Source organism: Anastrepha obliqua, chromosome 2, assembly GCF_027943255.1.
Source record: "Anastrepha obliqua isolate idAnaObli1 chromosome 2, idAnaObli1_1.0, whole genome shotgun sequence".
NCBI lineage: Eukaryota > Metazoa > Arthropoda > Insecta > Diptera > Tephritidae > Anastrepha > Anastrepha obliqua.
In genome coordinates, this window is record NC_072893.1 from 90,154,246 (window position 1) to 90,182,184 (window position 27,939).

The 27,939-nt window shown below is 35.7% G+C and overlaps 1 protein-coding gene across 1 annotated transcript in view; it reads right to left on the reverse strand.

Annotated features, from left to right (window-relative positions):
• The window catches only part of LOC129238265 (uncharacterized), a 193,372-nt gene extending 168,266 nt beyond the window's left edge, over positions 1 to 25,106 (reverse strand). Inside the window, exons 1-2 of the mRNA XM_054873303.1 lie at positions 25,012 to 25,106; positions 22,491 to 22,563 (exon numbers count right to left, since the gene is read on the reverse strand). Of these exons, the coding sequence (XP_054729278.1) occupies positions 22,491 to 22,563; positions 25,012 to 25,106 (168 nt within the window). The remainder of the gene's footprint in view (positions 1 to 22,490; positions 22,564 to 25,011) is intronic.
• Positions 25,107 to 27,939: the final 2,833 nt, after the last annotated feature.

The following is a 27,939-nucleotide window of genomic DNA, read 5'->3' on the forward strand; positions in this document are numbered from 1 at the left end:
AGTTTAAAAAGTGTTTCGTGCAGTGGAAGGGCCGCTACCAGCGGTGTATTGACGCCCAAGGGTCCGATTTTGAAGAGTATTAGTTGTATAAGCCAAAAGGTTTAATAAAACTGCTTAAAAAAATAAGGCTCAATACTTTTCAATCAAACCCTGTAGTTCAAAAAAATAAAATAAAATAAATAACCGCAATTATCCATAAAATATGAATGTATGACTTAATCATAGTTAAATTAAATGCATTTATGCATAATTTAAATTGCATTAAATATTCGAATTAATTCTATGGCTAACTTCACATATCAAATACTTGCACACACACAGTTTTACACCATAATTATATTTCATCATAACGCTTTCAAATGCGGTCGAGTTCTTGTGGCTACAATTTGCTCGTGCACTTGCCACATTCTCATTAAGAGAGTTTTAGCCAGTATACATATACACATATATACATATTCCGTGCAATAGTATAAAATGATTATTAAATGTATTGCGAAAAACGGTATTATCGTCAATTCCAAGTAGGCAAATCATTCAAATAAATATAAAATTTTAATAATAAGCGGAGTTCCTTATAAGCCGATGGGCCTTTATAGCCTCACATGTGAACAAACACGCATATTTTAAGAGCTAAACTATATTTTTTCCCAAAATTAGTATTGTTGAACATAATCGATATTTATATAGCGTAGTAAGCTCTCTAAACGGCGAGATTCTAAAAAAAAATTTTAACAATGGTTCTTAAAAAGCTATGAAATCTGCGGTCTTAAGCTAGAGGCTTCTTAAGAATATCGGTTCTGTTGTTGTTATTGCAACAGCATAAAACATTCCTCATAATGTTTACAAAATGCTGTTAAAGTGACAATCCTTGGGCGGATAAGTTTGTTCCACGGAGGGAACGATTGATACTGAGTACTCAAAAAGATTACGTACTAAATATCAAATTGATATTTGAACTTAGTGTTAACTTAAAATACTCAGTATTGGGTTCCTAATGAAATGCTGTCATTGACATATTCCACCTATTAACTGATTGCCCACTTTTTCGACCCACAGTACCAGGCCATTTTCTAACAGCCTACACTAGCCTTCTTATCTACACCGAGTATAGAAAATATATTAAAAATTATACCCTTTTTCAAAGCCACCCGTCCATATTATGCTATTTATCGACTTTCTTTGTCTGACTTGTAAATAATTAAATATAATTATAGTTAAGCTCAACATCTTCGGTAGTAATTGGTTTGCCTGCAAGCTGAGGGCCTGTAGTGCCTGTAGGTCATGTCAACTATGAATTCAAGAGGCAGGAGGGTGGCTAACAGCTCACCGAGACTCAACCCTTAAAAGCCCCACAGAAGTGGTGAGAGATCAAATGCTTCGCAACAAACAAGCTTATCATAAAGCGATGCCGAGTCTGACAAAAAACATAAAAGGTCTGTTTATTGGTGGACGGAGAAAAGAGCTGAATTGAGACATGACTGTCTTAACCTCAGATGGAAATACACGAGAGTCAGATGAACCGGTAAAGCCAGTGTGGACACAGAAGCATACAAGAGTGCGAAGCTTAAGGCCGCTATTGCAAATAGCGAGAAAGAAAAATGAGAGGAACTCCGGAAAGATCTAAATGGGGACCCCTGGGGACTTGGGTACACGATTGTGGGGAAGAAACTGGGAACCAGGATACCTACACTGGAATAAAACTCCGGCGAGATAGACTACATCGTAAAATATTTCTTTCCAAGTCACGAATTCAGAGAAGGCATTGAACGTCAAATAAATGTGACATAAAAGCATCAAATATTTACCAGGGAGGAACTCTAATCAGCTGAGAGCAAGCTCAAAAACAACAAGGTACCAGGACCGGATAATAAAAAGTTTGAAGGCACGGATAAAAATTAGGGATCGAAAGGGGTATGAGCAGATATGCCAATAGTCTCTAAGTGAACAATTGTGACATAAGACTTAAATATTGGGTATAGGAATAAGTGTGCGTCTTTTCTTAGCCAAAGTTACGAATTATTTAAAAAATTAAATAATACATGATATTATGCGAAGTATGTGCCATTGGAAGCTAAAACTTTACTCCATACTTTAGGCAGCATACGGTTTCCTCTGACGAAATATTCGAGTTCTTTTGACTTGATCCATTCATTTAACCAGTTTGCGATGCTCACATAGAAGTGAACCGCTCCTCCAATAAGGGCTGACTGCATTCATCGGAGCAGATAGTAATCCGAAGGTGTAATGTCTGGGGAATATGGCGGGTGGGGCAAGATTTCCCAATTCAGTCACTCTAAATATTTCTGGACCGATTTAGCAACATGTGGCCTGGCGTTGTCATGCAGCGAAATCAGTTTGTCATGTCTATCGTCCCATTCCAGCCGTTTTTCTTCAAGAGTTCAATTTAAACGTACCGAATTTAAACTGAAGTCGTTTAAGATGGTTTCAGATGGGAGTTCATAAAAGATGACACCCTCTGATCCCACCAGATGCACAACGTAACTTTTGAAGCAAGACTATTTTTTCCCTGTCGATGGATCTTCTTCATCTGGCAGGCTCCAACATTTTCATCGCTTAGGTTTATCATAATAGATCCAGTTTTATCGCCAGTGACGATGCGATGCAGAAAACCAAGAAGCATCTCACATGGCACCAAAAGTTTCTCGATATCCCTCTCCTTCAATTGATGTGGCACCCAGTTATCTGCTTTCTGGACCATTCACTTCGCGTGTAAATGTTTACCGACGGTTGATCTGTCAAAATCCAACTCTTCTGACATATCATCAAGGGTTCGACATGCGTCTTCGTCCAATAATTGTTGTAGTTGAGTATTTTCGAGTTTTGGTGGCCCTTCGTGATCACATCGAAATTACCACTCTGGAAGCGTCGAAACCACTCTTTACAAGTATACACGACACTTGCACTTTTCTGTGAAAGGTAATAAAGAAGCAAGACTTCCCGCAAATGCTGTTTTTTCGGGACGAACGTAGACATTTTTGACGTCAGATAAAAAAGGATATTTACGCTTGAAACGAATATCAACTACTAGAGTCGAGACCTGACATATACACCTTCAAATCACTAGTATATTACTAGAGCGAACACATAAATAGTATCAGCAGCGACACCTCATTTACGAGGGCGGAAACTTATTCTCATACCCAATAAATATTTTCGAGATTGGTTGAATTGTGAGATTCAGTATGCTGCTCATTACGAGTCCGAGCGATATTCCATCAGCAGCTAATTAACAGGATAAAATGCAAAAGTTCATATTCGTTTTCAAATTAGTGCACATATGTATATAAGTACTTTCCAAAAATATATCATTTTACCTGGGCTAGCACAGCGGACTACCAGTTTTTCGTTAATTAGCTGCCTGTGGCATTATATGATTCTATAATACGTAACTTTCTATTATAAACTAACATTGCTGTTCAGTTCTCTTGCACGTTTCGCATAGATTGCACACAGAAATTTACATATATTATACACTCATACATATGCACATATACATACCCTTTCATCGAAAGCAGCTTAGTTTATGAACGGGCATGGAAACCCAAAATAAGTTTACAGTTGCTCTTTTTTAATCATTCCATTGCATTCCATTTATTTTCATCTTTGACAAGCCAATACCTCATCTTAAAAATGTAGCACAATGAAGCAGCACTATATGTATGTACATATGTGAATAAGTAAGATATTCGAATGTACAAATGCAAATATATGAATGTGAATATCTACTGTATGTATGGCTGCATGTACTATTCTTAGAAAGTATTTTTAACTTTGATTATACAACTGAAATTGAATTGCAAAAGTCAACATTTGCCAAATGTGCAGAAAGAGAAATTTTCCGAATATCAACCAGGAATCATAAGAAACACAGTGTGTCAAAATTACTTTATTTACTTTATTAACAGTTGTGTGAGCGTATAGGTAAAAACGAATCTAAACGGCTGTTCTCGTGCGAGAATATAGCCGCAATCGTTTCTTAAACAGTGGAAGTACAAAATATGGTCGTCGTGGAACTTATGTGTGCTGGCAGAAAAAATAGTAGTAGGTAGAATACAAGCGAATGGTTTTCATGTCAAAGCCGTTTTAAATTTGCAGCCAACAAATGTAGACAAAATATTATACAAGTCTTTACCACACGCGAAATAGTTAGCATTAATTTTCGTAGATACTTCATATAAAATCTGGAAAGAAGTGACTAAAGTAGCAGCTGTTCATACCTAAGTAGTGCAACATCCAGTTGGCATGAATAAGGATTTCATCTGCATATCAGTATCTTTAAAATTTGCAAGCAAGGTAGCTTGATAGCCTCAATTTTTTCGTTAACCTAACTCAGATACTACAACAAATAGCAACAGCAGATAAAGCCTTTTTATTTTTAAGATTTTTGGCTGATGCTTTATTCCGGTATTCACTCAAAGCACAATCTGCAGAATATCATATCAACTATTATATGCCTGCAAAACTAAATGATGTAAAAAACGTCTGCTTTTCGAAAGTATTTTTGATTACTATTATTTTCTCATAACAACAACGAATTCAAGGCTTAATTCAAGGTGAACAGTTACCGTATAAATTAGTGATCGATAAATACCGTAATTTAAGGAGAATGATTGCTGATGGTAGTTTCTTTAGCGGAAATAAGGAATAATGAAACATAAGGCTAGAGCAGTAACTGCAAAAAAAAAAAACACAAATCAGTTTGGCTTCAGCCCATTGTTCTATGTCTATGCACTCTGGAGCAAAGTGGAAAAAAAACTTTTGTAAACTGTGTGAATATTAGAAAGAAACTGTGTGAATATTGTCTCTGGAATGTGACTGTCGTTGTGTCACAGCATCAACCCAGAGTGATAGTTGACGAAAAATTTCAAGGAGTGGATTGGCCAGTATGTCACATAGGCCATCAAGAAATCAATATTTTGGTTGTTTAGTCTAGTAGTTGTGTTATTGGCCATCTTAAAGAAAAAAATTTAATTTTTGCAAAAAAAAAAGAATATCTTTTTAAAGTATTTTTTATTTACAGTATTAAACAAAATTATAAAAATATCAAAAATACCCAAATATATTTCAATTTAAAAAGCTTTAAACCCACATTTTCTGCATTCAATAAATCTGAAAACTTTAAATTTTTCTGCAACATTTTTTCAGTTTATTTGTTCAATACTCAAGCCAACAATAAAGGAATTTTTAAAATGGTTGACTACTTTTATATATATTTCACTACAACTAAATTTCTAAATTTCGATACGATTGTTGTGATCCCAAAGCTCGTAAACTTATTTGCAGAACGCTGTTAGCACAATTTTACTGGCCTACCAGAAAATGTTATGTTTATCTATACTAATATTATAAAGAGGAAAACTTTGTTTGTTTGTTTGTTACGAATAGGCTCAAAAACTACTGGACCGATTTTAAAAATTCTTTCACCATTCGAAAGCTACATCATCCACGAGTAACATGGATTATATTTTATTTTGGAAATAGGGCTCGATATATAGGTCAAAACGTGGACCCGGGTAACCTTCGGATGTGTATGTACAATATGGGTATCAAATGGAAGCTGTTGGTGAATGCTTTAGTCCATAGTATTTTTCATGCCGCTCTGTGACTGGGGTCTCGAGATATAGGTCAAAACGTGGACCCGAGTAACCTTTGGTTGTGTATGTACAATATGGGTATCAAATGGAAGCTGTTGGTGAATGCTTTAGTCCAGAGTATTTTTCATGCCGCTCTGTGACTGGGGTCTCGAGATATAGGTCAAAACGTGGACCCGGGTAACCTTTGGTTGTATATGTACAATATGGGTATCAAATGAAAGCTGTTGATAAGTGCTTTAATACGGGGTAATTTTTATACCTATTGATGACTAGGGTCTCGAAATATATGCCAAAACGTGGACTCGCCGTGTCTTTGAACCGAATTAAACCAAACTTACACACATTGTTAAGTAGGTATTGAAGATGATTTCCATATAGTTTGAATACCTATTGGTAGATGGGGTCCCGAGATATAGGTCAAAACGTGGACCCGGGTAACCTTCGGACGTGTATGTACAATATGGGTATCAAATGAAAGCTGTTGGTGACTACTTTAGTACAAAGTATTTTTCATGCCGCTACGTGACTGGGGTCTCGAGATATAGGTTAAAACGTGGACCCGGGTAACCTTTGGTTGTGTATGAACAATATGGGTATCAAATGAAAGCTGTTGATAAGTGCTTTAATACGGGGTAATTTTCATACCTATTGATGACTAGGGTCTCGAAATATATGCCAAAACGTGGACTCGCCGTGTCTTTGAACCGAATTAAACCAAACTTACACACATTGTTAAGTAGGTATTGAAGATGATTTCCGTATAGTTTGAATACCTATTGGTAGATAGGGTCCCGAGATATAGGTCAAAACGTGGACCCGGGTAACCTTCGGACGTGTATGTACAATATGGGTATCAAATGAAAGCTGTTGGTGACTACTTTAGTACAAAGTATTTTTCATGCCGCTACGTGACTGGGGTCTCGGGATATAGGTCAAAACGTGGACCCGGGTAACCTTTGGTTGTGTATGTACAATATGGGTATCAAATGAAAGCTGTTGATAAGTGCTTTAATACGGGTTAATTTTCATACCTATTGATGACTAGGGTCTCGAAATATATGCCAAAACGTGGACCCGCCGTGTCTTTGCACCGAATTAAACCAAACTTACGCACATTGTTAAGTAAGTATTGAAAATGGGTTTCGTAAAATGTGGTTGTAATTCGGAGCACTGGCAACGGGTACATCGTTCTTTTGAACCAGCCATAATGTCGCTTACTTTTTTAACGCTTGGGGCGGAACTGAACTGTCAAATTGACAGTGTGAGTTACAATGTGTCAATATTTCTTTCTGATTTGGATGCCATAAGGAAAAAGTAAGTGCAACATGTAAAAATTGTTTGTGAATTTTTTTGGAGTGGATTTTGGAACAGTGAATAATTTCTTACGAAATTTGAGAATTTAATGTGAAATCCGAATGAAATTATGTGTTCGTGGAAAAAAAATTTTTTTCGTTTTTTTTTTTTGAAAAATATAAATGGATAATGGTTAAAAAAGCTCCAATGCTTAATAAAACATATAAATTGAAACGAAAAATTCATGGATGATCATATGCGTTGATTTGAAATTTAAAAACAATCTTCTTTTTTCCTGATTCTCAATTTATATTTTATATTTACTCAAAAACAAATAGAAAAACAAAAAATATTGTTAATGCCAAAGCGCTTGAATAAAGAATAAAGAAATAAATAATATGAAAAGCATATATTTTCTGTTCTAAACCATATCTATTCTATTTTAGTGTGCCCAGCGAAGGGGGCCGGGTTTGCTAGTGTTATATAAATATGTTAAATGCTTTCTATGGTGCTTATAGGCGCAGCTCGAGTCGCAATAATGTACATGTATGCACAATTATTATTTAAATTTTGCGTAAGCGAATTTCGCTATATTTAGAATTAACATTTTTTTATTAGCTAAAAAATATATTTTCCTTTAATAAACGACAGAAATCCTTTCATTGCCTGAAAGCAAAATATGCTAGAAAATTAAACGAAATATGTGATTTTTGCAAACTTTCTCTTTTGCTAAGTATACACACAGCTTTGGTTGTCAACGAGCATCAAATAACAGCATAAAGAGATTGTTTGATATAACTGATCCAGAAAATGTTAATGAAATGAGAAGACACAAAAGATAAATAACATTTTTCGAGCACTAAATTAATATTCTCTGACTATACTAAAGTGGATATTTTGAATGGAGTGAAGTGGAAATATTAAAAAAAGTATACAAAAATGTTGGGAATTTTGAGTTAATTGTTTAATTTTTTTGACTCTTCAGTTTTTCATCGGAAAAGCGAAATAAGAATATTGATGCAGTAGGGGCGTACAGAGGTATGTCATAACTTCTATATATCTCCAATAAGTCTAAGGGATACTAATTAGACTTGTGGCTGTGTCAAAAACTGTTTAAACACTGAACAAACAAAATTGAATGAAAGAAATTGTGACACATATCAGCTTAATTCGATGAGAGAAAGCTTCTGATTCAATTATTCAATTATTGTCAATATGTTTTGCAAGCTTATTTTTAAGTTTTTATACTGCTTATAATCTTTATTTTCACTCTGGCCTCTGTTTTGCGGAGTTTTTTACACCAGCTTCTTTTGCCGAAATAAAAATTTTATGAAAAGCATCACTGAACTCCTTGAGAGATTACAAATTTGGATTCATGATTCTAAACTGTGTACCTGGCAAGGAGGAATTATGTTGGTTAGCAACTTTTTAAATTTAAGCATACATATAGCAACAAATATATACTTGTATGTAAATGAGTGAATACATGCAATCACGAATACCGAAAGGTCCTTTGTAGACAATTACTCATACCTACAAGCATGAAATTAAATTATTTGCCAATCTAATTTCCTCATTTCAATTGGATCTTTGATTTCGGCACATTGACATATGCACATGCATACCCATACATCAACATTCCATACATATTTAGACAGCTCTTTTCAACCAAACCAATTCGCCCAAATAAACACACACACACGCACACATGGCTACCTTTAGGTATACATGTGTTTGCATATGTTCTGATACGACATCGAGCTTGCCGTTGCAGCTCAGGAAAGTAAAAATCAAAATAAAATGTAAAATAAAGTTAAAAAAAAGAAATGAATAGAATGTAAATATGCAAAAATAAATACGAATAAGATCGGCAACGATAAATGAATGCAAAATTTTTTGAATTCTTTTTTAATTTAATTTCACTACCACTTAGGTCTGTGACGAAAATTTTGCTACCTTGGCTGAATGTGCATACATATTTACATGGTTGTGTACATATGAATGTATATGTACGCACGAGCATAAATACCTCCTCACTCAAATGTGTAAGTGTGTGCACCGACGTGTGTATAAGTCAGCAGTACAGATTTATTGCAGCCAACTAAACGATTTACACACAGCGACCCAACGAGCCAGCAGCACATAGAATGAATGTCCGAAAGACAAATAGTCGACCCTTGTAACAGCAGGTGAAGAAGGGAATGCAAAGATAGGTAAATTGGACACACACAGTAGTTGGCGGGTGGGTTAATAGTGAATCTGGGTCTTTGCATTTGATGAGATTTGTGTATTTGGAAAATTTCTTGCATAATCCGAATTGAAGAGGGCCAAGCACAGGGCGCAAAACATACACACATTCGTAGTGATAACTACGATATATGAGCAGAAAAATTTAGCTAGTAAAAAAAATCCTGGTATGGAACTAGTACCTGTTTTGGACTACTTCGTTTCACATTTCCGGAGGACTGTTGATATAAACATTGATTAAACTAAAATCTAGAAATAAATTTTAAATTTTTTTTTCACTTATCTGTGAAGTGCATAAAATGGGCCTATATGGGTCAGTAATTAACCGATATTCATTCAATCAAATAACAATTAAATTTCAACTTTTACTTTTACGGTTAAATATAAAAGTTAAATTTGACTTTTATTTTTTTCGTCAAATACAGAATATTTTTCTTTGATATTTTTGAGATCTTCACTGGCTAGCTGTATGTATTTGAATATAACTCAAAAAGTTATGGGTACCCGACTGTAAAACTTTCAGCAATTACTGAATATATATTGTCTTTGCTATTAATGAAGGAAATAAGAAAAAATCTGAAGAGGGATGGTTTTAAAAAAGGACGAAAAAATGGTTTCCCAAAAAATGTTTATAAAAAAAAAACAAAAAACAAAAAAAAGTAATTTCAAAAATCATATTTAGTAGTGAAATTAAAAAAAGTTGAATGCTGAAATGAACCGAAGGTATTGCACCCATAAATAACTTCACCATAAAACCCATTCCAAAATTCTCAATATTGACTTAATCTCAAAATTATTCATTTTTTTTTCAAAATATTTTCTGTTTACTTTTCTCATACTTATACTTAAGCCTACAAATAAATCAGTTTTTAGAAAAGCTTACGACAATGTGAATCCCTTTTTTTGGAGTACCCTAGAATCCATTTCGTAAAGCACTAAAGTGATTTTCTGCTCGTGAACAGTTGCTTTAAAGGCAAGAACGGCTTTCGCAGGTGACGAAAATTGAGTCTACTACGATAGCGCGAAATGGGGAGAGTGTTAACGTCACAAATTTATGCTCTGCATTTGATGAGACCAACTCAGGGTGGCATATTTCAAACTATAAAAACCGAATGATACCCATATCGAATGCAATTAACCCGAAACTATTGACGTGAAGTCTACTAGACTCGTCGGAAGTATTCAACTGTTACATTTTTTAAGGTAGGCTGAGGCTTGAAATTTTCAGTAAATCAATCAAATAAATTGAATTACTAGAAACATAAAAAAAAACAGTATTTTATTTAATCGTTTTTAGAGATAAGAAAACCAATGATTAGAAGAGTCTCATAGACCTCACGTCTCTGTTTGTGAAGAATTTATTCATCCCACTAGGAACGGGTTAATTCGTTTGAGCGTGAACTGAAGGAAAAATAACGACGATGTCAAGACACAGTTAACAATGTTATCCTTCAGCTTAGTGACGCTCGGCCTCATGTCGTAAAAAAGGTGAAGACATACTGAGAAACACTAATATGCGATTTCTAACGTTGCTTCCTCCATCCGTGATTTGCTTTAATTGATACCGCATTTTCTGGCTGATTTATATTTATAATGACAAAAAAGGGATGAAAGAATCGCCTCTAAAGACGATTAGTAGTTTCAGCGAAGCTCCAGCGCTAGACACGAAAGAAGTCGAATGGAGAAGGTAGGGACAGATGACGGAGAATACCTACTTCGAAAAGCAAATATTCTACATATTTTACTAGCTTTAACCCCCGGCCCCGCTCGCGTAGGAGTAGTTTTTAAGGATTTAGGATATGTATATAAAATAATTACAAACAATAATTTCATAGAAAATAATTTTTTATTAATAACCATAATATTACAATACCCGGCGTCCGTTGCTATGCCTCGTTGAATAAAATCAAAACAACCAATCTCAAACCGTTTTTGAACTTTGCATTTGGGTCATAGTTGAACAGCTTATGCGGATTATGAAGTCTAGAGTGTGCTATAAATAGTGGGAAATAGGAAAAACTAAGATTTTTTAGATTAAATTTAAGCAAATATTCGATTTTTAGTGACGAATGAGAGTAGTGGCGCGGCCTGGGGGCTGTGGGAAGAGAGTTCCATCATAAAAACATGCCTATAACCTTCATTGTGTGAAAATATGAATATCTAAATATTTTTACGTAATTTGGTGTTGTCGTTTCGTAGTGATGTGCGGACAACGTACAGACATTCACCTTTATAGAATAGATTTATATATAATTGGCGCTTACACCCTTTTCGAGTTCCTCCTCCTTTTTGTGGTGTGCGTCTTGGTGTTGTTCCACAAATAGCGGAACGCACAGTTGGGACGTGAGATTTTTTTTTAGGACAAGTTTTTTCGATTGTAGAAATATGGCGACCGCCGTAGCCGATTACCATTCGGAATTCACAGAGAGAACGTTGGTTCGAATCTCGGTGAAACCAAAATTAATAAAAATATTTTTCTTATAGCGGTCGCCCCTCGGCAGCCAATGGCAAACCTCCGAGTGTATTTCTGCCATGAAAAAGCTCCACATAAAAATATCTGCCGTTCGGAGTCGGCTTGAACTGTAGGTCCCTCCATTTGTGGAACAACATCAAGACGCACACCACAAATAGGAGGAGTAGCTCGGCCAAACACCCAGAAAAAGGGTGTACGCGCCAATTATATATATATAATGTAGTTTTAGTCAGAGTATCTATCAGAGTATCTATACGAAGCGACACTTAGATTTCCGCAGTTTGATATGTGGTAGGTGCACTCTACTCTGATTGCGGCTTTGGCGTCGTGTGATGACTAAGGATTCTAATTAATGTAATAAGCTGCCGGTTTGAGTAAGTTATTGGGTAGGAAATTTAAGTTATTGAGTTTCATTCATATTAATAAAATAAAAATTAGTCAATTTATAATTTAAACTTTGATTACCGAAGTAAGTATGCAAATGCAGGCTGAACAATGACACCACGGCAAAATAATCGAAAGTTATATATTTTCGGCGGACAGCTTCAATGCTTTACCGGAACCTTACCTTCAAAAAGAGCGACACAGCGTACAACAGTAAACACTTTTTAGGGCATTGCTGTATGAATTTCGACATGCAAAAGAAAAGAAGCGCAAACTAGTCATGACTCTAAATTAACTAGAAGCGCTTAAGCTCGGTGCCAATTGATTTCGTTGCAGGGATCTAGTTTAAATTTGCTTACATCCAATCAGACTCTTTTTAAATACATCTAAAGACGTGCGAGTATGTCAGTGATTTTGGCTTCTTATCTATGTTTGCCGCTGCTACTTTTTTATGCCTCCCCAACCAAGTTTACTTCGCTTTCAGCCAGCCCGAGCAACTGCACACGTTTCACCAATATCAACCGTAATTTTTATTTATACATCTCATTGCTTGAACATATGCATATATAATATATGTGTGGCTATGCATGCATGTACGAGTATATGTGCATGTTTATTAAAGAAAATGGTTGTACAAAAGCCGTAAAAAAGGTATCTGAATGTTTACTGAAGTGAATTTCTTGAACCCACATTCATTCAGGTGCACACACTCCGAGTAGTTAGCAGAAGGGCATGCGATTGTGTTCGATTCAAAGACTACATAAATACATACAAGTGAGTGGTATGCTTTATGACACAGACCCTCCTGACGGCGCGTCTATTTTGAAAGTTCGTACGAGCCACTTGATTTATGGTGCACTATTTCGGCGTCCGCTGAAAAAAATCAAATCCGTAATGAAGTGACGAATGCCGAATTGCTCTAAAAGTCGTTCAAACAAGGTCAGTTTTCTCTTTTTTACTTACTCACAAACAAATTTGTGCCGGCAAACACTTCAGCTATAAAATAGGCCTACCTTCTGGTATACGAATTCTGAACTATAAAAGCCTTTAAATTTTTAACATAAATGTTCTTACTTTAATACCCGTATCTGCAAGCTTGTTCTACATTTGAATATTTACCTATACATACAAGTACATATATGCGTTTGTGCTTTGGGCCTTTAATCGTTTAGTAGTTTGTGTATGCGGCATGCCTGTATACTTTTGTGCGTAGAATTGCTCCGAATTTCTTTTACTTCTTAACTCTTCTCAGCTAGTTTTGCAAATTTCGTACTTACACGTGTCTGCTGGTGCGTTGGTGCGCATAAGCATCTTAAGGTCATCAGCTATTCATCAAATTACTGGATTTTCTTATTATTCGTAAAGTCACTACCGCTGTGTGGAGGCAGTAAATCCCATGTCAGTCGTCTATTACTCGTCTTGTGCTAAATATTCGGCATACATGAGTGTTTAAGTGAATCTATGTACCTTTGCATGTATGTACATTCGTTCATGTGTAATTGAACGTCAAGCATGAAAGGGTTTTTCGGCATTTGTAAGGCTTAGAAAAAGATCTATCATTTAAATTGTAATGCTTGCGGGTGGTCTAAGCAGTTGGATGATATAACTAGGAAGGGTCATCTTGTAGCAAAGTATTATGCAAAATAATCGACTCTTTTGTTTTGCGAAAGCGAAAAACCAAATAAGAAAAAAGGCAAATTATTGTAAGCGAATTATTTAAAACAAATTATTTAATAAATATTGGACATATTTTCAGAAATATAGATCGATGTCTCATGTCGTCGTTGTAGACAGTTACAATTTTTTTCTTATCTCTGCTACTTTATTATTATATACGTATTTACTGTAATGGAAACTAGTAAGTTTTATATTTAGTAATAGTGCATCACAACAACCGACTTATGTTAGGAAAGGACTAGAAAAAAGTCTCCTTTATTTTCGGTCCTTATTGTCATAATTTAGTATAAAGTATTTAATAATAACAATTTTGTTTGTTATTAAGTACACTGGAGTGACGACGCTGTAAAAATAACCCTGCTCTTTTGAAGGTAAAGGTATCATAATTCAAATAATTAATATATTTTGACGAAACATTTTATTTTATGTATTTTCTATTTGTCCAAAAGAGGTTGTGGGTACTTAAGCAATCCTTCAATATAAATTTTAGTTGAAACTTCACGGAATTCTGCTAAGAAAAAATTGTTAGCGGGTGGGATTTGCCCAATTTAGGATGAAAATACTGTGTGGCTCGTCTAACGGTCGACACTTGAAATAGCTTTAAGTAATATAATAATTATAATTTAGTATCTGTAGTGTGCTCAATGGCCAACACTTCGACCTAAAAAATCTTTTGTGTTTTACTACGAGTTTTAGAAGTAGTTAATACTGTAGTCCTATTGACTGGTGGCCACTGTAGCCGAATGGGTTGGTGCGTGACTACCATTCGAAATTCAGAGAGAACGTGAACGGTGAAACATCAAAATGAAGAAGAAGTTTTTTCTAATAGCGGTCGCCCCTCGGGAAGCAATGGCAAACCTCCGAGTGTATTTCTGCCATGAAAAAACTCTTCATAAAAAAAGATATGTGCCGTTCGGAATCGGCTTGAAACTGTAGGTTGGTCCGTCCCTCCATTTGTGGGAAAACATCAAGACTAGTAGCTCGGCCAAGCACCCAAAAAGGGTGTACGCACGCTAATTATATATATGTATGTATATCTTGACTGGCATTACAAATAGATACATGTTTCGAGCTAGAAATTGGTTGAAAGCCATATTAAATCAAGTAATTTTCCACCTTGCAGCCAAATTTGAAATTATATGCAATAGGAGTATTCTTGATACCATTATTTTCTATTTGATCTCGCCAAAGATGTGCTGTCTTGTCTTTACCAGGACAATACAGTTCCACAACTGACGCTGTCCACCAATCGATAACCCACGATCGTCATGTAACATATCGAGAGATAGAGGTGTTAGTGGGACCAGAATACCATATATTCAATATTGCATAAACGTTTGGTCGTCAAGAAGACGTATTGTCGTCGGATACTGCACAATTTGATAACTTCCCAATCGATTGTTGTAACAAAATGATGAAGAAATTCATCCGCTGCGGTTCAATGTACGTTTATGTCATCGTAACAGGTGACGAATCTTGCCTTTATGCATAGGAGGCGGATACAGAACAGTAATGGACAGCGTGAATATTCCAAGATGATGATTAATCGAATAAAGGCTGCTCGTGGAATAAGCACCTCAAAGCAAATGGCCGCCTGTTTCGGAAGGGTTCGGAAAATCTGGTCATGTCGCAACTGTATCATTAGAGAAGCTTTAGACAGTCAATTCGGATCAGGAGAATTAGTTAACCTCTCAAGAGAGAACATCTTGACGGTTGTGGCTTGTGTCACCGGTCATTGGCTGTTAGGTAGGCACTCTTTTAGGCTACGAATATATTCGCATGAATACTGCAGAAGGTGTAAAGACCAGGAAGAGGAAGAAACAGTAGAACACTTTCTTTGTAATTGTCAAGACTTAGCTAGGAATAGAGCAAGGTTGTTAGAAAAATACCACTTCTATCTTACGGAACTATCTGGTGTTGGGATAAAACCTAACCTACGCTTTATAAGACAATCTAACTAGTTCTATGAAAAGTAAGGATCCTGTGTTGTCACAACGGACCTACATGGCATAAGTAAGTTGGCTACTCTAAGCCGATTGCCACAAAGACCTAACCTAAGCTAACCTAAGATAGTCAATTCTAAGCGGTACACAGCGATTTGTTTGCCAGAAATTTTTGGAAAATTATGAAGAACCAACCGCCTGATTTGGCACACAATGATTTCTTTTTGTTCCACAACATTAAAAATGAAATGGGAGATAAGTGTTTTTCAATGCCTGAAAAAGCTGTTGAACTCTTTAAACAGCTCGTTTTGGAGGTATCCATTTCTGTGTAGCACAGGTACTTTGAAAATTAGTTCAAGCGAAGGCAGAAGTGTATTGGGTTCTAAGGGGAATATTTTGAAAAACACTATAGCTATTTTAAGCAAAATATAAAGGGGTTTACGTATATAGGTCAAAGGAAAGTATTTATTTTCATTGATGGATGCCATGGGAGGGCTTTGTAGGTTAGGTAGAAGAATATTTAGAATTGCTAATGTTATTCGAAATGATAAATTGGACACTTTAGTTATGAAAGTAGTCTATACTGCTAGCGTCTACGTTTATGTTTTTCTTCAAGGAGCAAGGCAGACATGGCTTCAGATCAAATACCCGTTTCCCTAACATCTTAAATTCTTCAATTACCGTTAAGTTGGTGACACTTGTTCTAAAAAGATTCTTTTACCTCCATGAAAATATTGTTAATCATAGTTTTTTTATGAGAATTTTGTCACTGCAAAAATTCACTCAGAAAAATGTGTTCCATAATTCCATGTTTCCCGTCTTGAGCAAGGTCGAGACCAGGAATCGAATAAAGTCACACGCAAACTCAGTCGGCGAAAACAAACAATTATTTGAAGATCACAAAGTTCGGGTTTAACAAAAACTTCTGTAACGACTTTTGCGCAACGAGGTGTATGTCTAATTACAACTCTCGTGCAATTGATAAGAAAGATGAAATGCTCATTAGTATTCGTATTCCTATTCAAATTCATATTCGTATTCGTATTCATATTCATATTCGTATTCATACTCGTACAGTGCGTGCGAGTACATTGCAAGCTTTTAACGTTCCACGTAAGCTAATTTCGCCCCACCCGAAATCAAAAATGCTGCGCAACAAAAATCAATAAAATAATAAAAACAAAAAATGCCCAGGCGGCCACTATATTCAACATACGCTACAAAACCACTATTTGAAGATACGCACTTCGAAAATATCTGGATGCCATGTAGGAAAGACGCCATTATGCAAATATAAGAATGAAATCACTGCATTGCGATGGAAACGACAAGGCTTAAAAATATTTATGCAGCAGTTAGCCTTCACTAAATGCGCCTTGAGGCAAAAATTTATTGTGATTGGAGGGAGAATTACACAAAATCGTACGATGTGTGTTGAAAATGTTCTATGAGGCAATAAATAAAAATCAGGTACGTGCAGAATTAGATTTTTGTTATTAAATTCCATTTCCTTTGCTCTGTGACGGACGTGATCTCATGAAAATGTGCTAGGGCTTGCTGTTTTATTTTATTTTTATTTATTCTTAATTTTGGTAAAGGTGTGAAAGCAAAGTGGTATATGCGGATGTGTTTGCTTATTCCTATGTGTGTGTATGTATTTATATTATATTTGTTAAATGCTAGCGCATCTAAGCACTAGAAATTCAACTGGCTTATCTGGGTAAAAGCTGTTAAGAATCGATCAATAAATAACCAAAAAAATATTTATCTCATATTCATATTTTACAATTGTTATTTCTTTACTTTTGCCTTTAGAATGAGTTTACGTTTACATACAATACGAATACGTACAGAAAGAGTAAAATACCAACTTGATCAAGAAGTTCCCGGAACGACCGCAGCTGACGCTATAAGTCAACTGGTTCGACTTCTGTGTTTTTTGTTAGGTTGCCATAGTAGTGATTCATATTAATACAAAAATTGTATCGTCATTGCTTGATATTTGTGAACGTTACGCCGTCTTGAGTAAATCTATGTCTGCTCATGTTTTCGATATTTTACAGTTTACGATTTGAATTTGCAACAAGGAGTTTGTATTAAATTTTGTGTTAAAAATGTATTCAATAGGGTGAGAACGGTACAAAATTTTTGAAAAGCTTTTGCGGTAATGATACTCTAAAGGAAATAGTCGTTTACGAGTGGCATGAAAGCTTCTGAAGAGGCCGTGAGTCTATCAAAGATGAATCCGTCGATATCAAAAACTAATAAAAACATCAATAAAGTGAAAGTAAAGTTGATAAATAACCACATATTAGCCATTAAAGAGCTGAATGAGGAGTTGAAAATTGCTTATGGATCCGTTTAAGACATTGTAGTTAATGATTTGGGCTTGCGTTGTGTTGCTACAAAGTTGGTTCTCAAGTATTTGAATTTCATGTACAAATGGGACCGCGTTGTTATCGTCAAAAAAATGATTTACAAGGCCGAATCTGACCCAGTATTCATCAAACATATTATTACCGGAGACGAGACGGGGATTTCCGCATACGCCACGCAATCCAGGCAACAGGCGAGTGAGTGGAGACGTCCAAATGAAAGAAGACCAAAAAAAAAAACCATATCATTTTCAGGGCCAGGCTGGCCTTCAAAAACTGTTTCTTAATGTGGCAATGTACAGTTAACTATAAATCCTCAAAATCAACATCAGCAAAGCTAAATTTGTAGTTGTTAGCCGAAAAAATTCGTATAACTCTTATTTAACAATCAACAATGCTTTTGTAGAAATAGTACACACATTTAGATACCTTGCCTGGCTGCTCAACGAAAACTGGGCTTCAATCAGGATGTCAATCTGCAACTAAAATATGCTTCAAAAAATGTTATGTATGGTTATTTCTGCTATGTGGCATGGAAATAAGAACCAAGAAATTCTCAGAAATGTACAGACTGGAGGCATTTGAAATCTAGCTTCTTCGGAGATTACTTAAAATACAGATTACATAGATCGAATGGAGAGTTCACAGTAACAGACACCTACAAGGGTGTATCAAACGTAGAAAAATATCATATCTGGGCCATATTCTGCGAAATTCTAAATATGAACTGCTACAATTCATATTACAGGGCAAGGTCGAGTAAAGAAGAGGTATCGAGCGGAAGCAGTTTTCTTGGTTGAGGAAGCAGCTAAACAGCTAATACGAATATCAAATAAAGAAGAAGATGTTTACCTATGACATTGTCTGTGGTGTCATTGATTGTTCACGGGAGCAGATAAGCTTGATTACTCCCCAAAAGCTTTTGCGTTTCCACTTTTTGCTCCATAATTTTATATAAATTTATTTAAATTATGCGCCCATTATGAGGTCTCCTAATGAAACTACTTGATCCCTATTTTTATCTAAGCTGAAATCAAATTACTTCTAAGTCATTTTGTAAATCTAGTTTGTAAGGTTTTGTAACCATAAACGTAATAAATCAAATGAGATGAAAAAAATAACACGAAATATAATACAATATTCTTATATTAAAGGGGCTGGCTGAATTACCATAACTCAATCTAATTTAGAAACTAAGACTTGATGTTGGTTAGCACTCCCGAATAACAGAGCTCAGTCGATTGAAAGATATTAGAAAGGTTTCCCTGTAAGATGTGTTGTTATTAAAAGGGGACGACTTTCAACAAAACCACAATTTTTCATTCCACAAAATTTGTTTATTTAAATAACTACAAATCATTAGTTTAGTGGCAACTTTAAACTAATTTTTAAAGAAATAATCAATAGAGAAGCAATAATCAATAAAAAATTAATATTTTCAGGGCATAGTGTCCTATTAGTTTATTTCAAAAAAAATGTGCAAAATATTTCCTCTCTGTCCTTCACAGCCCCGAATTTTCACAAAAATATTCTTCTTCAAATATGGTAAGTTTGGTCGAAATCAGGGTATTAAATATTATATATTACAACAACTGTTTTCACGTAAAACCGTACAACCGCACAACCGCGCACACTCTGATAATGTATACCTATAAGTCAACGGAGCAATTGAAATTACAGTTTCGCAATTTGCTGCTTCCTTTGCGAAATTCAGTCAAGAGTCAAGTGAAAGAAAAATAGTCGAGCGCGCAAAGACAGTGAAAGGTTTCTGGTAGAGCACTTGACTAACTGTGTGGGTAGCAAATTTTTCACAAACAAAATAATTCTTAGAAAGTAGTCGTATTTGCTTCTTACTTAACGCCTTCAAGTATGCTTTAGGAGCCAAAAAATCAAACATTCTAAGGCTGCGGAGGAGGCACCACAGGCACCACGTGGACTTCTAGGCACTTCATTATGCGCAACCACAAATAAATTCATGCATATGTATATATATATATATATATATATATATTAGGCCGGGTCGATTTGTGGGGAGGCAAAAAAATTGCCCATTGCTCTGTGAAAATCTTATTCTAGTTATCAAAATAAGAAACTTTGCCGAAGGAACCATACCTCTAAAACGAATTCTGATGTCCCCCAATTTGGGTCGAACTTTTTAGTTTCTTCTCTATAACTCACTTAAATTAATTTTTTCATTTACATATGTTCTGACTAAATAAATTTCTTAAGAGAAAAAATAGATATTATGAATACTATGAATAAGTTGGTGCGGTTTTACAACAGATGGCGTAACTTGATTATTATTCCATCGATCCACATTTCCAAACATTCATTGGAGAGCTACTGTCGTAAGGCACAAACGTAAGTATAAGTTTTTTATTTGAAGCGTAAACAACAATATTTTTACCACACTTGAAAATGTCGAATTTCGTGCCAAATAATGTGTTTTTGCGGGGAATTCTTCTTCATTATTTTAATATGAAGAAAAAAGCAGCTGAAAGTCATCGTATCTTGGTGGAAGTTTATGGTGAGCATGCTCTAGCTGAGCGAACGTGCCAGAAGTGGTTTGCATGCTTTAAAAGTGGTGATTTTGGCTTGGAAGACGAAGAACGCGAGGGTGCGCCGCCAAAGTTCATGGATACCGAATTGGAGGAATTGCTCGATCAAGATCCGGCTCAAACGCAAGAAGAGGTTGCAAAATCTTTGGGAGTTGATCAATCAACCATTTCCAAACGTTTAAAAGCCATGGGAATGATCCGAAAGGTAGGCCATTGGGTGCCGTATGAATTGAAGCCAAGAGACGTTGAACGCCGTTTTATGGCATGCGAACAACTGCTTCAACGGCACAAAAGAAAGGGTTTTTTGCATCGAATTGTGACTGGCGATGAAAAGTGGGTCCATTACGACAATCCAAAACGTCGGGCAACGTATGGATACCCTGGCCATGCTTCAACATCGACGTCGGCGCAGAATATTCATGGCCTGAAGGTTATGCTGTGTATCTGGTGGGACCAGCTGGGTGTTGTGTATTATGAGCTACTGAAACCGAATGAAACGATTACGGGGGATGTCTACCGACGACAATTGATGCGTTTGAGCCGAGCACTGCGAGAAAAACGGCCGCAATACGCCGATAGACACGACAAAGTTATTTTGCAACATGACAATGCTCGGCCACATGTTGCACAAGTGGTCAAAACATACTTAGAAACGCTCAAATGGGATGTCCTACCCCACCCGCCGTATAGTCCAGACCTTGCGCCATCCGATTACTATCTCTTCCGATCGATGCAACATGGCCTGGCTGACCAGCACTTCCGTAATTACGATGAAGTCAAAAAATGGATCGATTCGTGGATTGCGGCAAAACCGACCGAATTTTTCACAAAGGGAATCCGTGAATTGCCAGAAAGATGGGAAAAAGTAGTAGTAAGCGATGGACAATACTTTGAATATTAAATTTGTAACCATTTTACGTCAATAAAGTTTCAAATTTCGAAAAAAACCGCACGAACTTATTCATAGTCCTATTAAATAAATAAAAATAAAGAAAAAACATATCCATTTAGCTGATTTTTTCATGTAAAGACCAAAAATGGTGATATTTTTAAATTGGGGAACATCAGAATTCGTTTTAGAGGTATGGTTCCTTCGGCAAAGTTTCTTATTTTGATCCCTAGAATACGATTTTCACAAAGCAATGAGCGATTTTTAAATCGACCCGCCCTAATATATATATATATATAATTGGCGCCTACACCCTTTCTCGGTGTTTGGCCGAGCTCCTCCACCTATTTGTGGCGTGCGTCTTCATGTTCTTCCACACAAATGGAGGGACCAACACCGTGAAGTACGCGGTTACGCAGCGCGGGAGTAGAAAAACGCGCACAGACCTGCAGCAGTCTGCTCCAGTCACTTCATACAGGAACACATAATGCAGCGCGAACCGTGCGTGCGTACGCGAACCGTGCGTGCGCGCTTCCACTAAAATCGCAATATCTCGAGAACTATTATAGACACCATAAAATTTTTTTTTTCAAAATAAAGGTTAAATCATAAGGAATCGTTACGTGTATAACAGAAAATCTAAAAAACTGGCCAAATCAACTAAAAATTGATTCAAAAAATTTTTTTGAGTTTTTTTTGGTCAAAATTTCGAAATTTTTTTTTTAACATAATACTAATTTAAACTACTTATTTATTTCTATATTGTCTGTAAATTGCATTGAAATCCATCCAACGGTTCAAGAAATATTGATTTTTGAAAAAAACACGGTCCCGATTTTCAACATGGCGTAGATGACTCAATTTTGAAAATTTTTCAAAATCCTTTTAGGCTCGAATGTATCTTACCTAGAACTAATATTTCCCAAAGTTTCAAAGAAATCGAAAGACCACTTGCAAATCTCATATTTTCTGACGGAGTCTTACCCATACGAAAATTACACATCTGCAAATGTAGGTAAAAAAAGTTTGTACTTACATGTCGATTACCATCCACTAGATAACCACCCACGTGGTAATGTTTTTGTTGTATATTTGGTGATAAAAGTTGCCTGAAAATAAGTGCAATAAAATGGAGAAAAGTATTAAAATCTGAGAAGAAAAACAGGAAATTGAATGAGAAAACTATGTGCCAATGCATCAGTAACTGCGTGCCAAACGTTGTGGATTGAATAATAAAACGAAGAAATATTTGGTAAGAATAGAATATTGTTCAAGAAAAACTGCTTCTTCTATTTTTATGGGCTTTTATTCATCCATTCCGTACTATTTTCTTTAAGTAGAGTGAATTCCTTCCCAGCTGGAAAAACATACCGGGAAGGTCAAGTTCATCAGTTAAAGCTGTTGCCAGTTGTTTATTCTTAGCCACCATGAAAATGTGAAGATAATTTTCTCAAGAGTTTTATATTAATATTGTAGAGGTAGATTGAATTAAATCTATCCGTTATAAATAACTGCCATATTACTATAAGAATATTGACCCAAGTTTTTTTCTTATTCATCTCTAGTAAGGGCTTAAATCGTACTGAAATATATAGTTAGTCTATAGTCTAGTTTGTAGATGCGCGAAATCTAATCTTTTATTTCTCGGTCCATAGCATTTCATTTTCTTTTCGTTCACATTTGCCGCTTCCATTTATTTGACAGTAGAGGTTTTAATTCAAACCTAAAAAGGCTATGAAAATTTGGTGTTGCAAGACATTACTATACTATTCAGAATTGGGACAGACCACTCCGAGTAGCTTGGTACCTATTGAGGTTTCAGGCAGGGTGATTCCATATCGTGTGAATTCTTTAATATTATATGATGTTAGAAAATCGCAGAATTAATATTTTTGCTCATTTAACATTTTTTATAAGGTCTTTAAATTACAAGTATGTATACGTGGATGCCGTTGATGTCAACGGCTTAATAATCGCGTTGTTATCTCTGCCTTATCTTAGCTAAAAAAAAAAGAAATTAAGTGAATGGGTCTTACCTCAGAGACCAAAGTGAAGTTTAAGTAACTAGCTCACTTGCATCGCGGCACGAACTTCACTCTCGACTGAATTTTGTAGTTTTAAAATAGTAAAGAATTTCGTTTACTGAGCAATCGAAATTAATACCTTTAGTAATGTCAGTCTTCAGGTCCAACGAAGAGCTCTTGCCGCGAGATGTTACCTTACAATGAATAATAAAATCCTTTCTCGACAAACAAAGACTAGAATTAAATCTTTTAGCATATCAGTCCTATTATATTGCATAGAAGCTTGGACGATAACAACAACTAACCAGGCGGTCATAGGAGTGTTCAAGAAGAAGATTCCAGCAAGCATCAAAAGCGCTAGCAGCCAGTGAGCTACTCCTGTCGGGGTTAAATTTTATATTTTCCCAACAAATAATAATAAGATTATAGCAAGATTTATGCAGCTTAACGCGTGGTTTACCGCAAACATCGGATACGATGAAATAATGAGCTTTGCGGCTACCTAGGCATAGTGTGGCGAAAAAGATGAACCAGCTTTGCATACTGAGTAATAATGGGCAGCCTGTTGGTGGTGTATGAAGAAAAGTAGAGACTAAAGGGAAAGGATCTGGTTTCGCTGAGTGCAACTAATTGGGGTCAGTTAGCGCGAGAATGAAAATTCTCTTATGATTTGTTAAACTCGTTCAAAATAGCTTAGATTACTAATCAAGAATAATAAGAAAAATCACTTACTCAAATTTACGACAATTTGAGTACAAGCATATAATATATTTTAATCTAAATTATCTGCTTAGTATCCAGTCTGATAGTTTTCGCTGTTATTTTTGATTTCGTCATTGATATTTCAAAATTTCTGAGTGAGTTCCAATTTTTGGCATACCCTGCTACTGATATTGTTTTTCGATTGGACCGATAGTATACTTAATATCGATGTTACCAGAAGAGGTAGTGTCCTACAGGTATATATACCCATATATTTCTCTGAAACATTTCCCAAAGTAAGTCAGGCAATTAGCTAGTTTGGAGCTTTAATGGAATTTCTCAAAAGGATTAATTCATTCTTTTTCTCCATAACTCTGTAGGTGCTCTTGACAACATTTTACTTCTAACTTTTGTTACCTCCACCCAAGGGTGCCAAAAGTAGTAAATATTTTAAATACCTTGTTGCTCATAATTCATAGTTCACGTTGAGTTTAGTGAAATCAAGACTAACTGGACTTTTCATATAAAACCCAACTGAAAGCAACTTTTTTCTCAGTTTGCTTTTGATATAGAGTATTTATTTTAAAAGTAAAAAAAAATTAGAATCGATAGAGCAAACATTTCCATTATTTATGGAATACGGTGGATACGATTACTGTTAACCTAGTTTCCCAAGACTTCGCTTACCATTTCTGACTCTATCTCACAATTGGCTGGTGAAGTAACCGCCCTAAGGGTACGAAACGCTTATGAATTTTTCGCATAACGTTATTATTTCTTGGCATCCTAAAAAAGAAAAGCTAAGGGTGAAAAATCACAGCTCCAAGTAACCTATTGACATCTCTCGCACAGCTGATGGCGGAGAAAGCACCCCATTCCGCTGAAATCGACTGTTGTACAAGTCGATTCGTGTCCAAAGGATTCATTTCGTTCGGTGGATATAACATATGCTGCTGACTTTGTGTCAAGATTTCCAACAGAAACTATCATAGGCGTGTACACCCTTTTTGAGTGAAACTATCAAATACCATATGATAAAAAAAACAATTTATGGTACTTAGAAAGGTTATAAAAAATGCTCTTATTTTTTTGAACTGATGCTGTATAAAATTTGAAGATTACGAGTAATAGTCCAATCAGTTATTACGGTAAATCGCTCAAAGGCTCATCGTTTACAAGTAAATGAAAAAAAGCGTTTCTCACATATCTCAAATAAGGTTTGTCGGTGGCGCGTGTATTTGGTAATTGTTCCGAATTATTCAATAATCTCAGAAGTAGCAGGTGATTTTGTAATCGTATTACGGCGGCCGCCCCTTGGCAGGCAATGGCAAACCTCCGAGTGTATTTCTGCCATGAAAAAGCTCCTCATAAAAATATTTGCGTTCGGAGTCGGCTTGAAACTGTAGGTCCCTCCATTTGTAGAACAACATCAAGACGCACACCACAAATAGGAGGAGGAGCTCGGCCAAACACCCAAAAAGGGTGTACGCGCCAATTATATATATATAAATATATTACCGTTCCAATAGGGTTATCTGTCCCAGAAGTATATTCCGATAAGCTAATTTTGAAAGGCTTACTTTCGAACTGCTCTAATGAATCGTGTATATTTATTTCCAAAATCCACGTTCAGTGGGGCGAACTTAAAGAATGATTAGCCTATATTAGTAGATTACGATTTACGTAGCTTGTCTACCTCAGCCCGGAAGGATAGTATTCCAGTAATAAGAAGTGATACGGAGCATACCCAGGGGGCCGACCGCTATTATAAAAAAATCTTTTCCATTATTTCGTGTTTAATCTACACACGGGTTTCGCTATTTAACTAGAAAACAAAATGGAGAATTTTTAATGAGTTTCTTTAAGCTTCACCTAAAAGAAAATGTGTATACCTTAAAATACGCACCCCTTAGTTTTCACACTTTGCGCCAATTTTCAAAATAACTCAAGCAAAATCTTGCAATGCCACTTCTAAATGAAATTTTCGATTTCATGAGAAAAATTTTTGCTAATCAAATGTAGCAACGGAAAGAGGAAGAAAACAAATGCGTGGAGTGAGACACGTGTTGAGATTTTTCAGCCTGAGTCTGTATTCGAATTTTCGCTTGCTGTTGCTGTAGTTTCCTGTGTATCTGTCTCAAAGGAGCAATTACGGTTAAGAGTCTAGCAATTTGTTATGGCCAACAGAGGAGAGACAACAATCAGCGTAATAATGAAAATGACAATCTCAGATATTATTCTCAGGCAGGAGTTGAGGCTATAAAGCGAATGAAATTGAAATCTGTTTTTCTTGTTGAGTGAAGAGAGTGAGTGCGGAGGTGAAGAATTTCGAGTAGGAGTACTTTAAAAGCGCACTTTGGGTTGAGATACGAAATTTGCTGAATACTGCTAGAGTGATGTTGAAAACCTGTAGGTGTAAATTTTATAAAGTAGACATTTTATGAGCATACACCTTGAATGTATTACAAATATGTACATTAGGTTGGATTAAAAGAAAAAGCTGATGGCCTAGCCGCTAATGCTTTTTAATTCATTGTGATTGTAATTCATTACTTTTCCAATTTTTTTTAAATAAATGGATTAAAAGCATTTTTTTTGAAATTTTTATTTCGGCCTATGCGGGAAAGTTTCCTCATATAAAGACAATATACAATGCTTATATGGTGTCATGTCAAAATTTTGAGCGCGAATACTGCCCCACGTCCTTCAAAATTCTTTCACATGAGTAAAATTCTGACAAAGTTGCAAAGAACTTTGATTGTGTTGATATTACAAAAAGAAATTGTATACCAACCAAGCTATTTATGTGTGAAAAACTCTACAAACGACATTTTTCTCTATTTTCAATATTTAGCGAAATATATTGAAAAATATTAACTTTTATATACCGGACCATTGATTAAGCAAATTTCATAAAAATTAGCTTGGTGTCAATTTTAAACTTTTTTACATTCTTTTAAATGCAAATTAAACACACTTTTTTGAATATCGAATCATTGTAAAGCTTTTACTATTAACTTTTAATTATTATCACATAACAAAGTATCCTGACGCTAATTAAAGAATAATATCTTAGATCTCTAAGTAGAGACATCATACAAAAACACAGAATAAACTGTGGGATAGTGGATGGTAGATAGATTTGTAACTAAATAATTTAACAGGCCAAACTAGCAGGGAGGGAAAGCCGTGGAAAAGTTACCGAACATTAGTGCGCTCTCACATAACTGACGCGGCGTCCCATTTCTGCTATAAGTGTGTTCTCAAACGCAGCCTCGCATGGCCTGTCAAATTCTTAGTTATTACAAATCTATCCTTTAGTGATAATTCTATCGACTATCCACTATCCTCTATCCACTATTCAACTGAAATCTATCCCTTTTCCGTGAAGTCAACACATTAAATTAAAAAAGTACTCGTAATAATAATAACAGAGTTCTTCTACTTATAGGTAGGTAGGTAGGTAGGGTAGTTGTCATAAGACACACTTAGACCTTTCGCAGGTCCATTGTGATATCACTGGAGCTTATCCTTACTCTACGTGTTCCTTTTCAAACCATCCGGTAGCTTTAATAAATGAGCAGAGCTTCGTTAGTTTTAGGTGGGCTATGTCCGCTACATCGGTTAGAAATGCTGTATCAAAAGTGCGCAGCCTTTTCATAGCTAAGCTTTCACACTCACATAAAAGGTGTCTGACTGTTTCCTCTTCTTCTGTATTAAGACAGCTTCTACAGAAATCGAAGTAAGGGAGTCCTAACC